This window comes from Phacochoerus africanus, chromosome 13 (assembly GCF_016906955.1).
Source record: "Phacochoerus africanus isolate WHEZ1 chromosome 13, ROS_Pafr_v1, whole genome shotgun sequence".
In the NCBI taxonomy this organism is placed as follows: domain Eukaryota; kingdom Metazoa; phylum Chordata; class Mammalia; order Artiodactyla; family Suidae; genus Phacochoerus; species Phacochoerus africanus.
The window spans coordinates 12,255,197-12,272,615 of record NC_062556.1 but is presented as its reverse complement, the minus strand read 5'-3'; the positions used below and the strand labels follow the sequence as shown (position 1 = coordinate 12,272,615).

The window sequence follows — 17,419 nt, the reverse complement described above, 5'->3', positions numbered from 1 at the left end:
GCTGGAGAGTTTTAGTCATTTTCCTTTTATTCTTATGAGTGGCTCCTTCTCATCACCTGTGCTCATGTTACACCATCAACAAGATATTTTTAACTGTATAAATATTCAAATTTAGGTTGATTAGAAGCTATTCAGTTAATTGGCGTTGGGGATGGTGGACTAGGGCGGTGTTCTGATTGTCTGATTAGGAGCACTCCTGGTGTGCTCTGGTGCTGATTTTGTAGGACAGGGAAGGAAGCCTTTGGCAGGAGAGCAAATCGGTTCTTTCGAGAGCTGCCTCGTTTCTGCCCTGAGCCCTGTGTCTGGTTTCAAGCACTGGAGGCTTTAGACGCAGTGCTGCTGCCCTGCCGCATCCCCACGCCCCTCTGGGTCTCCTTCCACCTCCTCTCAGTTTCACCCCACTCCCCAGAACCTGAATTCTCCCCTCCGAGCCCAGCTCTTGATTTGCTGCAGGACACTATCTGTGAGACTTGGGAGAATTTGGGAACTAGGCCTCTGCGGGGAATAGAGGCGCCAGGTGCCAGCTCGGCAAGGGTTCGAGTTAGCAGCTCATGCCTGTTGTTCATAACTTTCCTTTGCTCCTCAGTAGGCCCTGTTTCCCCAGGCCTGGTGGGGGGCTTGGTAATGCAGGGAGCACTCTGGCTTAGGGCGGGTTCCCTGCCTGGCGTGGACACATGGTCCTTGCAGTTCGGCCTACACATGGCAATAACGACCACCTACAGGGCAGTGTACGGTCTTGGGATATAAGTATTATTACTCCCCAGATGAGGATCACAGAAATAAGTGGCTGAAGGAGGCAGCAGAAGCTGTCCCACGCACCTCAAAAGCCTTTGCCCTCTTCCCACTGCGCCAAGCTGTTAAAAAAAAAAGGATCAGCAGGAGCTTTGGTACGACTGAGGCTCCTACACTGTTTTCCCTGTGCTCCAAGGATTGAAAGCCATGCTTTCTTATCAGCCAAAAAAGAAGAAAAAAAAAAAGATTCCTAAAATGTAAGCATGTAAGCCCCCTGAGGGCAGAGAGTTTGTCTGTTCACTTTGAATTCCCAGCACCGTCTGCCCTGGGGGAGGGAGGCTCCCGGGGGAATGTGTGTGGTGGAGAGGACAGCACACACATCAAGCATATTTAACATCAAGCAATTTAAGCAGATGCATAAACGTGCTGGGTTTTAAAGGAAAAAGAAAATAAACCTTTCTGGTAGAAAGGTCCACAAATGACTCAAAGTCCAGGACATCCCGGTTTATATGTGGTTTTTTAGTATTACTAATACTAAATATTAATAATTAATACTGTTATGAATTATTATACCCCTTTCATTCTCAAGTGTTTCAGTTTGGAAGGTAAATTAAATGATCACCCCATCTGTAGCAGGTAGGTTATTTTTGGACATGCATAGGTTGCTTCAGTTAACCTGGTTTTACAAAACAAAAATAGACTCAGTCCTTTTACGGCCACTTGTTAATGACTGTTTCAGTGCCTGCTATTTGGCTCCCAAGGGAATGTAATGGTACAGAAGAAATCCTGTGCCGTAGTGGAGATTCCCAAACGGCCTCCACTCCAGAGCATCACGATGGCTTAGAGTCCCACCTGCTCCCAAGGTACCACTGAGAATGAAAAGGAAACACTTTCGAAGGGACCTGATCCTCTCGACTGCAGAAATTCCAGGTTTCAAAAGCTCATTTGAAAGTGTTACAAGGTCTTCTTAGAATGTGGAAGGAGATGAGGCTGGTGACAGGGTGGCTCTTAGGCCATGAGAGAAGCCAAGCTGAGGCGTTAGAATTCTGCTGTTTAAAATGGGGCGGGCCCAGTGAGTGGGGTTGGCGCGGGGTGATGAGTAGGCACACCTGTGTCCGTGGCAGGAGATTCTTAACCTTCGGCAAGTAAATATCATTGAAAAGAAAAAAAGGGGGGTATTCTAAACTAAAAGTCCAAGGAGACATATTACAACCGAGTACAGTATGTAGTTCCCAATGGGATCTGGGTTTGAACAAAGCAGCTCTCTCTGAATATTACAAAATAAATCCCCGGGAAAGCTTGAAAGTTAGAAAGCAGATGGGGTCAAACTGCCAGTAAAACTAGAGGAGAAAAAACAGCTTAAAAAACATGGAGAAGAAATGCGGAGATACAAAAATCCTGGCGATCGTCCAGGCAGAATGTTAGCGGAAACAAAGCTGAAACGGACCTGAGGGCGCCCCTGCTAAAGCCTTAGCTGCCCGCGCAGTGCCCGGGCCAGCGCGGCCCTGGGTTGCTTTACCCCCGGCCTCTCCCAGCTCATGGCTACTACGGCTAGAGCAACCAGGTTTTCACTGAGGGGTCAGTCTAGGAGCTGTTCTTTCCAAAGAAAAAGAGCTGTACTTGGAAGCCGGGCTCCTGGAAGTAATTTCCAGACCTCGACATCCGACAAGAATTAAAGGGAAGGCAGCTCTGCCCAGGAGGGAAATGCACCAAAGCACATGGTTTGCAGAGTAAAGTCTGCCTTTTTTTTTTTTTTTTGACAAATAGCTAGTCCCAGCCTCTTTGCTCTCCAGCCTTTGCTTCCACAGTCCCCCCGGCTCCCACACCACGCCCATAGATTGTGATCCCTTTAAAAGAAACAGCGACTGAAAGAGCAGACCACCCCAACCTCAGGGGAAACTGCTCACATGCTTTGACTTAGTCCTTTATTCATACTTATGTTTGGATAACAGGATCGCCAGCCACCTATTTCAGGGACAGATTATTAAGGGGATAGAAATAATTTTTAAAATTTCTAATTGGTATCTTCAGAGAGGATGTCATCCTAAAAATAGTGGGTTATGATAAATTACCAAAAGAGAGGAAAAAAAATCTTAGAAATGAGCAATTCGTATTAAGTTAATGCATTGTAAAAACCTTTAGGGCTGAAGCCTGGCTAGTGACATGAACAATAAACTTCAAGAAGTCTCTTAGAACTGGAGAACGTAAAGGATTCATTTAGGATGTCCAGCATCTAATAGAAGATTTTCAAGGAAAATCTTGAAAATAGACCAAATAGACCAGAGAGGAGGAAATAATCAAATAAATAATAGAAGGAAATTTCCCAGGCCGAAGGTCCACTGAGTGCCAGGTAGGCCGAGATCCATTCCCAGACACGTCCTAGGAAACTATCAGAATCCACAGCCTGAGAGAAAAGCACCAAAAGAAGAACAAAGCAGAAGGAGAGAAGAAAATGGCCCAATATCGTCAAAGTTCAGAGACAAAGAAATTTTGACTGTAGGAGTATTTTGACCATAAAACTAGCACTAAATTGTGAGCCCTAGTGTTGCTTAAAGAACATACATAAAGGGTTTACTTCCCAAAGTGTAGGAGCAGCAGGAGGGAAAAAGGAAAATTTGATTACCCTAACAGAGGCATGGGAAAAAAGAAACGCAGTAATGAAGGGAATAAGACCATTGCCCTTTTGTTTCATAATTAATACTGGTTAATTAATTACATTGATGATATGCGTTAATGTTCATTAGGTCATGCCATTAACGTAATTAATTACTTAAATTTCTGCATTGAAGACTGAAATATCAGATTGTGGGGAAAAACCCTAAAAATTCAAATATGTGTTATTTACAAAATTCATACATACAAAATCAAAATGACACAGAAAATTTCAAAATAAAAGGATATAAAAAACTAAGTGCTCTATATCTGAAAAAAAGTCAGATGAAAGCTTTAAAAAGGACAGAGGTATATTTTATATATAAAGTTTCCTTTCTATATCGTTATCAATATATGATATTAATATATACTGTATAAACATATAGATCATGATATAGCATATATTAAATATTATAGTTATGTATTTATATGAATAGGTGTAATTGTCATGAAACTTTATATACCTAATCCATAGTCAGAAATAGAGTCTATAGTTAGAGAAATTGATAAATTGACAAACCATAATTAGTGAATATTTTTAACACATCTGTCTCATAAAATGAAAGATGAAGTAGGCTTAAAGCAAGTAAGAAAGCAGTGAACAAGTTCAGTCTAAAAGCTGCATGGAGAATATATGCCCAGTGGAAAATACACATTCTTTTCAAGTTATCTATGGAACATTAAAAATTGACTATGTTAAGCCACAAAGAAAATATCAACCAATTCTAAAAAGTAGAAGTGGAGTTACCGTCGTGGCGCAGTGGTTAACGAATCCGACTAGGAACCATGAGGTTGTGGGTTCGGTCCCTGCCCTTGCTCAGTGGGTTAACGATCCGGCGTTGCCGTGAGCTGTGGTGTAGGTTGCAGACGCGGCTCGGATCCCGCGTTGCTGTGGCTCTGGCGCAGGCTGGTGGCTACAGCTCCGATTCGACCCCTAGCCTGGGAATCTCCATATGCCGAGGGAGCCGCCCAAGAAATAGCAACAACAACAACAACAACAGATAAAAGACAAAAAAAAAGGTAGAAGTTGTGTAGGGCACACCCACTGTTGACAATGCACTGAAGTAAGAAATGAACAACTAATCAAGAGCCAAAAAAGCCCCAGTATTCTCTTGAAAAGTAACATCTTGTTTTTTGCCTTTTTTTGTCTTTTTTTTTAATCATCCAAATGGGACTTGTACCCTACAGATTTTGATATGCATTGTGTTCATGTTCCTTCACAATATAATTTCAGTTTATATTTCCATTTTAATCTAAAACTTACATTAAACATCTAAGAAAAGATGTCGTTACTTTTCAGACTTCCCATTGTGGCACAGCGAAAACGAATCTGACTTCTACATTCAGTAGAACTATCTGCAATGATGAAAATGCTGTATAATCATGCTGAAATGGTAGCCACTTGCCGTATGTGGATTGTGAGCACTTAAAATATGGCTAGCGTAACTGAACTGAATTTCACACTTTATTTTTTTTTATTTTATATTTTTTGTCTTTTCAGGACTGCACCTGAGGCATATGGAAATTCCCAGGCTAAGGGTTGAGTTGGAGCTGTAGCTCCTGGCCTACACCACAGCCACAGCAATGCAGGATCTGAGCTGCGTCTGCAACCTACGCCAGAGCTCACAGCTATGCAGAGCTGGGCCAGGGATGGAACCCGAGTCCTCATGGATACCAGTCGGGTTTGTTACCACTGAGTCTCAGTGGGAACTCCCACACTTTAATGTTAATCAACATAAATTTAAATGACCGCATTTTAGACCACACATTTCTATAGTCTCTAGTAAAGCATTACCAGAAAAAGAAGATAGAAAAAATTAATTATAAGTTGACCTCTAATTAGAAAGCAAGATGAAATCAATATTGTAGTAAATATTATATACATTTAAAAATTAATACACTGGAAAAGATAAATGGGGAGTTCCCATCATGACTCAGTGGTTAAGGAACCTGAGTGGCATCCATGGGGACACAGGTTCCATCCCTGGCCTCGCTCAGTGGGTTAAGGATCCGGTGTTGCCATGAGCTGTGGTCTAGGTCGTAGATGTGGCTCAGATCCCGCGATGGTGTGGCCCTGGTGTAGGCTGGAGGCTACAGCTCCGATTGGACCTCTAGCCTGAGAGACCTGGTGGGTGCCGTGGGTGTGGTCCTAAAAAGAGAGAAAGACAAAAAATAATAATAACAAAAATTAAAAGGAAAAGATAAATGGGTTTTTTAAAATATATGTGAACAAAATTCACTTAAGGGAAGGTAGAACATTTAAATTTACTAGTAAGCATTACAGAACTGTAAGAATTAGTTTTAAACCTACCTCTATAGATGGTTCCAGGCCCAGATTTCGGATAAGTTTTGCCTGAACCTCAAAAAGCCGATAATTTATTTTATAAAATATATAAGACCATAGAATAACCTTGAAACTTTTCTATTTCTTTAAAGCTATCATAACCCTGATACCCAAACCAGGTAAGACAGTACAGTAAAGCAACATTGATCCAGTTTTACTTACGAACATAGATGAAAAAAATCTAAAATAAAATGAACTGAATCTATTCATATAGGCTTATCCTAGTAATGCAGTGATAGCCTGACATTAGGAAATTTATCAATGTAATTCACTCCTGACCAGACTAAAGGAAAGGGAAAATAAGATCATGTTGACACTAAAAAACATTTGGTAAATTTTAACACCCATATCTGAGTTAAAATTCTTGGCCTCCATATAGAGAGAGATGTCTTTAACTCAATAAAAGGTATTAACCAGAAGCCTTCAGTTTCATATGCAGTGCTAAAAACATTTGAAATATTCCCACTAAAGTCAGGAACAAGGCAAGAATGTTCATTTCACATTTACCATTGTTTTGACTGTCCTGGGCAGTGCTTTAAGATTAGTGAGTGAAAGGCATAAATTCTGGGCAAAAATGTCATTTTTGAAAACTGTATGATTACCTGTTTAGTAAATGCAGAAGAATCAATTAAAAAGTATTGGAACTAAATGAAGAGTGCCATAAAATACTTGAAGCACATTCCTGGTACAGAAATCAATAGCGCTTCTCTATGTCAGTTATAATCAATCAGAAAATGTAGTGAGAAAAGATATCCCCTTCACAAAATCTTGAAATTTTGAAAAATCTAGGACTCATTGTGTGAAGACACAAGCAACATTTATATGAAGGTAACTATAAAACTTAATGACATAAAAAGATCTGATTTTTCAGAGTCATACTTCATAAATAGGGAGATTTAATACCATGGTGATATTCCCTAATTAATCTTTAAAATAAATGCAACCATAATCAAAGTTTTAACAGGGTTCCTTGTGGAACTTGACAAGCTGATGATAAAATTCTATCAGAAGAGGCAGTGTGGGAAAATATCTAAGAACCAAACTGAAAAATAGCAAGGAGGGGGAGTTCCTTTTGTGGCTCAGCAGAAACGAATCTGACTAGTATCCATGAGGACACAGGTTCAGTCCCTGGCCACGTTTAGTGGGTTAAGGATCCGGTGTTGCCGTGAGCTGTGATGTAGGTCACACATGCGGCTTGGATCTGGCTTTGCTCTGATGTGGTGTTAGGCCAGCAGCTATAGCTCCGATTCGACCCCTAGCCTAGGAACCTCCATATGCCGCAGGTGAGGCCCTAGAAAGACAAAAAAAAAAAAAAAAAAAGGCAAGGAAGGAACCACATGCTCTAGCAAATATAAAAGATAAAGAGCTAGTAATTACAGTGCTGTTAACCAGGAGTAGAGCAAATAGAGCAGAGTGAAACCCCCATGCTGACACCCATCCATCCATACATGCATACATATATATGGCATTTGAAACTGCTAAGAGAAGTTTAGCTTGTTCAATAATGCTATCCTTTGGCATTTTCAGTGGACTGTGTTCAATAGCTGAAGGAAATAAAACAAAAGAGGCAAATGGAAGTTATATGTTTGTTGTCATCGAATGTGCTTAAACGTATCCCCAAATGGAAATAAAGGATCTTTTGGTTCCTGATGTTGGGATTTGAATAACGTGTGTTCAAAGAAAGGACTTGATTTGATTATTTCTTAGGATCAGGGGATGTAATCTTTCACAGTGCTCTGGAATGTGTGTTTCATCAAAATAAATCGTGTGGGAGAGTTCTCAGCTTGGTGCTCTCATCAGGGAACAGGTTGGTTGACCAGCAGGATGGGTGATTCGGAAACTGGGCCATAAGCATCCTACCTACTGTTCATAGAATGAGAATGAGAAAGAAACTTGCAGGGAAACTGCAGTAGGTAAAACTTAAAAAAAAAAAAAAAAAAGCATCACTTTCAGATCCATTCACTCACTTAGGTTCTGAGGACATGAGATGAATGGTTCCTGCCCTTGAGGTGCGTTTATAGTTGACCATTCAGTCCGACTGTGCGGTCAACATTGGTCATTTCTAACTTTTATTTATTTCATCTTCTCACACATGGCATGTTCCCTATGCCCAGATGTTAAGTGTGTGGTGCTTCTGCTTCTTTCCTTCTCTTTCAGGCAAAGATAGACCTCTTATTAGTTGGCGATGTCGCCGTTCAGTGCCTGGCTAGCATCGTACAGAAATTCTTTTCAAGCATCGCCAAAGTCACCGTCACCATTAGCGATGTGCACAAGGCAGCAGCGCTGGTGGATAATTGCACGTTCAACATGGTTTTCCTGAAGTTAACTGCTTTACCAACTGCCGAAGAGCTGGAAGCTGTCAGACTAATTAGGTAACCTCCAAAAATCTCGACACTTTACCTTTAGAAGAGTTTTTATTAAAGCCTACTTTTAAAAATCCTTTAAAAAATGATACTCTTTCTACTTCCATGTTTAAGATGAGGGATGTGTTCAAGGGCAGAATCTCCATCTATGTCTTTGTTTTTACTGCCAGTTTGACATACGGTTATAAGAATAATCATTTTAACTTAAAAAGTAAGAGGTGTGGGTGAGGATGTAAGAATTAATTGGTCATAGAAATGTATTTGGTATGTGATGCTTCCCTTAATTCCATGGAGAATCCTTTTTTAATAACCATCTCATTACAATGGCCTGTCTTTTCAGAGCTCATTCATTGTTACAGCTGATGCTGAAGCTGGTGAGCACTCGTAGGTCTGTGTCATGATAGCTGTGGGCTGAACGGGTCTGTTTTAAGAGACGTCCTCGTGTGAAGGAGCCACGAGGCTCTCTGGACCCGCTGAGACCTGGTCACTGCACATCCATGGTTCTTGTTCCATCCAGTAGTTCCATAGAAGCTCTACTTCTATTTGAGCCCCTCAGCTCTGGAGATCTTGAGTCTAGTAGTGGAAGTAGGTTCTTTCTTGCCTGATTAATATAGGGTTTTGAGCCATTTAGGATGATTTTAGACAGGGCTAGGGGAGATCGAATGTATTTCCCTTCTATAAAAGGACTTGATGAAGGGTAATTGTAGATAATATTGGAATATAGAAAGACTTTTTATGGGAGTTCCCGTTGTGGCTCAGTGGTTCATGGACCCGACTAGCATCCATGAGGACTCAGGTTCGATCCCTGGCCTCACTCAGTGGCTTGAGGATCTGGTGTTACCATGAGCTTTGGTGTAGGTCACAGATGTGGCTCGGGTCTGGTGTTTTTGTGGCTGTGGTGTAGGCTGGCGGCTACAGCTCCAATTCGACACCTAACCTGGGAACCTCCGTGTGCCAAGGGTGCAGCCCTCAAAGACAAAAAGACAAAAAAAAGAAAAAAAGACAGACTTCTTATAATTGTGGAAGGGCTTTCTAGATGAAAGGAGGAAGTTCAGAGCAATATTGTGATCCCAGAATAAAAAGAGCAAGCGTATTACGTCAGGGGAAGGTAAAGGTGGGACTGGGAAGAAGCCGGAGCCGCTGCACTCCTTGTCCGAGACAGACAGACAGACAGGCAGGCAGTACGCCGCTTAGGACATTTGGTCTTCTGCATTTCTTTGGGTTTCTCCTGGGAATATGAACTCTAGACAAACCAGGAAAACTACTGAAAGTGGATTTCACTTCTAAAATATGTCGTGAACCGTCTCCCTTCTGAAGATGCGCCTGTTTTATTAATACTCTCTTGAAAAACTCCTGTAGGGTGCCTCTCGGTGCAGGCTCCTAATAAGGTCTCATATATGGAGTGGTTACATTTGGCAGCAGCCGCACGAGGGCGGTAGAGCAGGCCTTCGTCCTCCCTGCTTGGCAGGTCACAAACCTGAGGCCCAAGTGACGTGCCTGAGACCACGGGGCTTGTTTTCACAAAACTCAGACTAGACCTCTTTACCCTTCTCTTCATGGTCTTTCTAAAGGCCCGTAACTATTTGGCGTCTGTATCGAAGCCCTTTTTCCACCTCCGAGATCCCATAGACGGCAATCTTAGCATAAACTCACCACGTCGTTTTGTAAGAACCCTGAGCAAGCCCGTGTGCCTGATCTCTCTCTACTACGAGAGTAGAATCACAGCCGAGCTTCTCCAGATGTGGTAAAGCCTTGTGTGTGCTCCTGATCGAGGCCAGGTCTTGAACAGGAGACAACTGGGGTCTTGTTCAGTAACCACGCTTTCGGTCCAGTCACAGTTAGGAAAAGCGGGGAGGATGGAGGTGAGAACCTCCGTCTGATCCACTCGCCTCTGGATTCTCCCCACAGCTGCCCCTCTTGCTCGGAATAACGTGGCTTAACCTGAGCTGGCAGACACACGGTAGATGAAGAAACTACATGTTCACACACGCATATGGGGCTTCCGTTGTTTTGCTGTAGAAAGCATTTGTTAGAAAAGAGAAAAAGGGTAATTTGTGGAATACACCTGGATGTGGTTCTCTTTTCTTTCTTTCCTTTTTTGGTCTCATTACACAGTTTCCAGTGTCCAGTATCAGTCTTGGATAACAGCAGGTATTCAATCCCTTGCTCTAGGTGTGGGCGGGTGAGTGCAGACCAATGGGAGAAATGCCGTTCTAGGGCCGATGGTGTGTTCTAGCTTCTGTGTTCCTGCAGAAGTGACAAAGCTTTCTCTGTAGAAGCGTTGCCTTTTGTGATGCTGGCCTCAGAGGCTAAAATTCCCTTTCTTGCCTTCAAGCCGTTATGAGTTTATGCCTTATGAATTATTTAAACCCTGTGGAGCATGTTTATATTTTGAGGCTATGATTTTTCTTAGTACAATGAGTCATAAAAACACTACCCATTTATGAGGTATTTTAAACCTTTACCTTTCCTAGAGCAGTCTATATTTTGAGTTTTGGCTAACATTTAATGACTAAGTCAAGATGAAGAATCTTGCCTTAGTTTTGTATGTTGTATTTTAGATTTTTCCCTCTTAGATCTTTGCTGTGGTTCTGTAATATCTCAAAATCTGGATAGGTTCAGGAAAATATACAAGTATTTACCTTAGTCTTCTCTCTTTGTGGAATTTATGTGTCCTGCCAGTGAATGAAGAACTTACTATAGAATAAAAGAGGTCCACATTTATTTTCAGTATCAGAGCACTTGTTTTATGTATATATAGTGAATTTCTATTGAAAATAAGAATGAGGAGTTCCTGTCGTGGCTCAGCAGTTAACGAATCTGACTAGGAACCTTGAGGTTGCAGACCCCTAGCCTGGGAACCTCCATATGCCGCGGGAGCAGCCCTAGAAAAGATGAAAAGACCAAAAAAAAAAAAAAGAATGAAGTATAGTCTGCTAGTTATACTAAGCTTATTTTAGGGTAAAATGTAAGCAATCTCCTTAAAAAAGATTTTAAAATTTATTCTTACAAAAGAACTGTGGTTTCAGATTGGAGCTTATCATTAATCAGTTTTAGGCATTCGTAAAAATAATGATACTTTATAGCCTGATGTTGTTGAGAATTACGGCATGTCTCCATTATAGGTTGACATCGCTAGTAGAACTCCCTAATTTGATATAATTTCATGAATACATTTTTATTGAGCCAGACAAACTCACATACCACCCAGTGGTAAAATATTTTAAGATGGTTTTAGGATTCATATGCTTGGTGCAAGAATTCCAGGAGTATTTGACCCTTGGCTTAGATCAGTTCTCAGAATTGAGCCACAGTCAAAGGGCAGATACTTATAATTCAGATGCATCTTGACACTTCGTCATACAGAACATTAGAGTGCGTTTCAAACTCATCCACAGTGTACAGACCCTGTCTGGCGTTGTGATTTTCTATTGCGTGAAATGTTGCTGCAGTTCTTCAAACCCTGGGATTCTCATGAGCTTGGAGCAGTTCAGTGATAGGAAATGAATCCAGAATGTGGTTCCATCTGCTCAGTCTGCAAATCAAGTTTGAATCTGATTTCTTTTTTTCTTTCCGTGTCGGTTCCAATGTCTGATCGGCTAACTTATTACTTCACTAAGAAAACCCAGGCTTAGAGTTGCTGCTGTGCTGCAGTGGGTTAAGGATCTGACTGCTTGGAGTTTCCAGCATGGGTCAGTGGTTAATGAACCCAGCTAGCTGCGGGTTCCATCTCTGGCCTCGCTCAGTGGGTTAAGGATCCAGTGTTGCCATGAGCTGTGGAGTGAGATGGCAGCTACAGCTTCGATTTGACCCCCAGCCTGTGGACCTCCATATGCTGTGGTTGCAGCCCTAAAAAGACAAACAAACCAAAGAATCTGACTGCAATGGCTTGGGTCACTGTAGAGGTTTGGGTTTGATCCCTAGGCTGAGAATTTCCATGTGCCATGGGTGAGGCCATTAAAAAGAAAAAAACCCAATCTCGCGAGCCACAGGGATCTAACACGTTGTTCTGCTATGTCCCCAATTCCACAACATCCTTGGCTTCACTCTGCAGCTCAGTACATCTGATGAGCCAGTTTGCATGACTGGAACACTTGACAGTAAACGCTATAACAGCAAAACGTCCCGGTGGTCTTACTGAAAACATCGTTCAGTAAATAGGAACTGAGGACCAAGATGTTTATCCTTCCTAGCATCGCGTCACGTAGAGAACCTGACTTGGGAGGGTCGTGCCTGAAACTCTTCTAACAAAAAACGTGCTGGAGGCAGGGCACACCAGCCTTCACTATCGACCAGAATAAATTCACAATTGCTGCATTTTATCGCAGGTGCCTTATTTATTTGTTTATTTTTGTGGCTGCCCCCAAGAGCATGTGGAAGTTCCAGGGCCAGGGATGCAACCCACACCACAGCAGTGACCCAAGCCACTGCAGACCGTGCTGGGTACTTAACCTGCTGAGCCACTCGGGAACTCCACAGGTGCACTGTTAGTAGCAGGTGAATTTACTGTTTTCATATTTATAGTAAAACTCAATTTTCTCACTAAAAGAAAAAAGTTTGTAATTAATTAAGTAATTAATAAAGGATATTATTTGCTGCCAGTCCCAAATAACCCACACCAGCTTAGTCTGGCTCTGTTGGGCTCACAGGTAGCATAATGGGTAGCAGTACTCAGGAAGGCTGAAATCCCCAGATGATACCAGCTTCTGTCCTTTGAAGTCCTTGTGGTATAAAGGAAGTGTATTTAGAAATTCCCCTGGCTTCATAGGGACTTTTAAAACCTTTTGGTCCTCTTATTAGATGATAGATTTCAGAGGCCAGCCAGGGCTTTCCTGAGGTTCTTTGATCATCAGAGTGTACAATTCATCTCAAAGCACTTTTATATGCTCTTTTGTTCCCCCCTCCCCCCGCCCCCCAGCTACCAGGGACCAGACTAGGGGATGGGGCAGGGCTAAGGATGGGCACTGCTGCCATTTGAGCTTAGGGCGGCCTCCAGTGCTGGAGCACATGGAGAAAGATGTAGGAATTTCATTATCCAGTCTCGTGTGTGAAGTATAGTCTCAGGAACCGTCATGGCCTTTAAACAGTGTATTCTGTAAAACATGAGGAGAAATAAATTGCTCCCCAGAGAACTGTGAATTTTTAAACCCAGGAGACTTCAGCTGAGCACGTGCTCATAAGGTCTCAGAACCTGCAGTTTGGGGTTTTGGTACATGAAAGAGGTGGGATCTGTTGGGGTGGATAAAGGAAAATTTTGTGGTGATTTGGTGTTGCTTAGTTTTGTTTGAAGGAGTATTCATTCATTAGAGGATCTTTTTTGGTGATCCTGGAAACTAGAAACTTTTAGCTTATTGATTGTACCAGATGTGAATGAGAAGGGAGCTCTAGACCAGAGGGTTGCATTCTGGGAACTCTATTGATTGCTGGAGTTCCTGCACAGTGAGGGTTTCGCTAGCAAGGGACGTGTTTGGGTTGGCGATTGGTTCTGTACTAATGATAAAAACCCAGAAATTCCAACTCTGTCTGGTGTAAAGCCTGAAATTTGAAAGTCATCAGAGTCTAAAAATCCACATATCCAAATCAAATCTATTTTCTTGGTGGTACAGTCAATTTATAAAATTTTAAAAAATAGACGCAAGATTATTTCCAAAAGTAAAGAATCTGTTTTTTTTTCAATTCTTTAATTCTAGAATATTTTATTTTATTTTATTTTATTTTTGTGTCTTTTTTTTTCTAGGGCTACACCTGCAGCATATGGAGGTTCCCAGGCTAGGGGTCGAATCGGAGCTGTAGCCACCAGCCTGCGCCACAGCCCCAGCAACGCGGGATCCGAGCCACGTTTGCCACCTACACCACAGCTCATGGCAATGCTGGATCCTTAACCCACTGAGCAAGGCCAGGGATCGAACCTGCCACCTCATGGCTCCTAGTCGGATTGGGTAACCACTGAGCCACGACGGGAACTCCTAGACTATTTTAATTTATGATATTTCGTGAATCCACAAGTTATTTTTTTTAATCTCAAAAGTTGGACTGAATGAGCCAGTACATTTCTTTCCGTTCAGTCTGTTTGTCCTTCCCAACTCTGTTTCCTCCTCCTGTTGCCCCTCCACCGTCATACACCGCACTTGTGTATCGCTTACAAGGTAGATGTGGAATAAATGCTGGCATTGGGGCCGGTGTCCTTCTCTCCTGTCCACTCCCGCCGTCCACCCCGCCCTGTGCTCGTGGGCCTCCTTCCCACCGCATCAGTCTGCCGGTCGGAGCCCATCCTCCCTCCCGCTCGCGCCTATTTTGATGGTCGCATTGCTGCCTGCGTTTCTCCTTTCCTCATAGACACCGTACGTTCTTTCCTTTCGTTGCTTTCAGCCCAAATTATCTTTCAGAGTTCATAGAACCAGAATCAAACCTGACGACTTCATTTGGATGAATGTCACATTTTAGCAAAATCTTGCTTGTTTGACATAATTAACTTTATGTTCTAAATCATTGATTTTTTAAAGAAAGTCCTCCGGCATGTCTGCTTTTCTCCACCATCTCTCAAATGTCCCCTTAGCCACCTTCTGTCAATCCATCCCATCATAGGCAGAGTGGTTTTTCTAGAATGCAGATGTAACCGTGTTATCGCAAGCTTTCCCATGGCCTGTTTTCATGAAATACCACATCATTAACTTGGCCTAAAAGGCCAGATGTAGTCAGACTCCAGCCCTGCCTACTCTACAGCCTCCCCTTGGGTGTCTCTCATCAGTGCTCAGTGCTAAAGCCATTTTGGACTTCTCTTGCTTTCTTGAACTCACCTGTTCACTGCAACCCAAAGCCTGGACACCTGCAGTTCCCTTTGCCCAGAATGCACCTTGCTGTTTGTCTGCTTCCCGCCTCCCCCCCCCCCCCGCCCCCGCTTGCCTTTCACAGGGTACCTCCCAGACAGCGGCTGGGGCACTTCTGCCTGGGAGCCTCCCTGAGGCTGCAGAGCTGGCTGGTGCCCAGGCAGGTGCCCGCCTTGGGCTCCACGGCTTTCCTTCACCACACTGGGCACAGAGTTGGCCACTGACTTACTCATCCTCATTACTTGGTTTAGTGTCTGTCCTCCTGAACAAAGTGTTGATTCTGTGATAATAGCGACTTGTCTTTCTGTCTGTTCATGATATCCTGCAGAGCCCAGTAGAGTCTGGCCCATGGTAAATCCTCAGTATGTATGACTCAGGTCGATTAATTATGTCTATTAATTATGTCATGACATTAATTATGTCATTTGGAATATAGGCTCGGGTGTATTTACTTTCACATGCGTGTATAAGATAACTGAACAATATTATGTAGTGGGGGTTCACGTCTTTTTTTACGGAGTAAGTAATACCTATATATATGACCACATACTAATAAATGATGCTTAATGTATAAAATAGTTTGCTTGTCTTAGGCAGGTTTAGCTATTCTCTTTAAAGTCTATTGATAGTAATATTCTCCTTGGAAAAACATTTTCTTGTAGCTAATGTCATACTGGAGCTAATATTAGTTCATCAAACTATGAGAATTAACCACTGAGCAAGGCCAGGGATCAAATCCGCAACCTCATGGTTCTTAGTCGGATTCGATAACCACTGAGCCGAGACGGGAACTCCTAAAAGACTATTCTTATTAATGGAATGAACTCCTGCTCAGAAAAGCCAGGGGTTTGACTCAAGACTCAGAATTTGGATTTTTTTGCCCATTAAATGGAGACAAAGAAGCTGAAGCATTTATTACAGATAAAGCTTTAAAGAGAGTAAATGTTAGTTTCAGGAGAATATCCCCTTCCATTGTATTTTTCAGAGAATCTGTAACTGTACTGTCCACCCCAGCCACACACTTCAGAACCCTCTTCTTGCAATTGCATGAAATAAAAATACAATTATAAATTGTTTAAAAAAAAAAAGGATCAGTCTTTTCCCTAACTGATTTGAGCAGCTGTTGTCACTAAATTTCCACATTAATACCACCACTTAAAATTCGAAGAAAATCTCTCTAGTGCATTTAGTTCCTAATAAGCTAAATTTCTGAATCCCAGTTTTTCAAATGATGATTTTGCTTCATTTTAACATTTTTTTTTTTTTCTGTTTCAGATTTGGCAAGAAAAAAAATACACATTTGCTATTTGTTTTTATAATCCCTGAGAATTTTAAAGGTATATGCCCATTGGATATATTATTTGTTTTTTCTCCAAACGGAAATCATAAGGTCAATATTTAATACAAAGGTTCTTAGGTTGTATTTCAGGGCACGGAGCTGATATTACTTTAACTGAGCCGCTGACAATGGAAAAAATGAGTGTTGTGGTCAAATACTGGAAAACTTATTTCTCAAATACTGGTGAGTGAAAAACAAATTTCCAAAGGTTTGAAAAATTCTAATTAAAATTCTATGAAAACTGTATTTGTACATTTTTAAGTCGATTTTCCACGTAGGCCTTTTATCTTCGAAGGATTCGCTGTATGCTATATACTGTAAGTCTCTGTTAATCTCAGCGGGAAAGAGAGTGTGAAACAGGTATGAATAAAATAAAGGGACAGATGTGTTCTCTGCTTGTGGAGAAAAAGTTGGTCTACAAAGGTTTAAAATGCATCGCACAGGACACATACAAAGTTTTGGCTAAGCCCAGGATTGTTGTTGTTTTTGGTTGTTGTTTGTTTTTTTGTTTTGTTTTGTTTTTGTTTTTTTGTAGCCTAAACTACTACCCCCATCTCTTAGTCATTTACATGGAATTATTCCTGCTTTGTCATTGTGTGATTGTCTAAAAGCTAGGGCCATTGACCTTGAATCCTTGGGCTTTGCAAAGCACTTGCGTATAAATTATTTTGCTTCCGTTAGTAGAGTGGCTATCCTTTCTGTTTTAGACTTTTAGACACAGATAATGAGTGTCAATGCCTCAGTGAGACCTCCCATTTCTTTTTTTTTTTAACTTTATTTATTTATTTATTTATTTTGGTCTTTTTGCTATTTCTTTCGGCCCCTCCCAGGGCATATGGAGGTTCCCAGGCTAGGGGTCAAATCGGAGCTGTAGCCACTGGCCTACACCAGAGCCACAGCAATGCGGGATCCGAGCCGCATCTGCGACCTACACCACAGCTCACGGCAATGCCAGGTCGTCAACCCACTGAGCAAGGGCAGGGACCGAACCCGAAACCTCATGGTTCCTAGTCGGATTCGTTAACCACTGAGCCACGACAGGAACTCCGAGACCTCCCATTTCTAAACTCTTGACCTATATTGTATTATGTGTATTGCCTGAGTCTAAACACTTGAGATAATTAAATTAGCTTTAAACTGGCTTGTAAAAGGACAGATTCCA

General features: G+C 42.0%; 1 protein-coding gene across 1 annotated transcript in view; it reads left to right on the top strand.

Moving 5' to 3' along the window:
• Positions 1 to 17,419, top strand: part of SOHLH2 (spermatogenesis and oogenesis specific basic helix-loop-helix 2) — a 106,650-nt gene that overhangs the window by 56,219 nt on the left and 33,012 nt on the right. Inside the window, 3 exon segments of the mRNA XM_047755809.1 lie at positions 7,886 to 8,100; positions 16,194 to 16,255; positions 16,336 to 16,440. Of these exon segments, the coding sequence (XP_047611765.1) occupies positions 7,886 to 8,100; positions 16,194 to 16,255; positions 16,336 to 16,440 (382 nt within the window).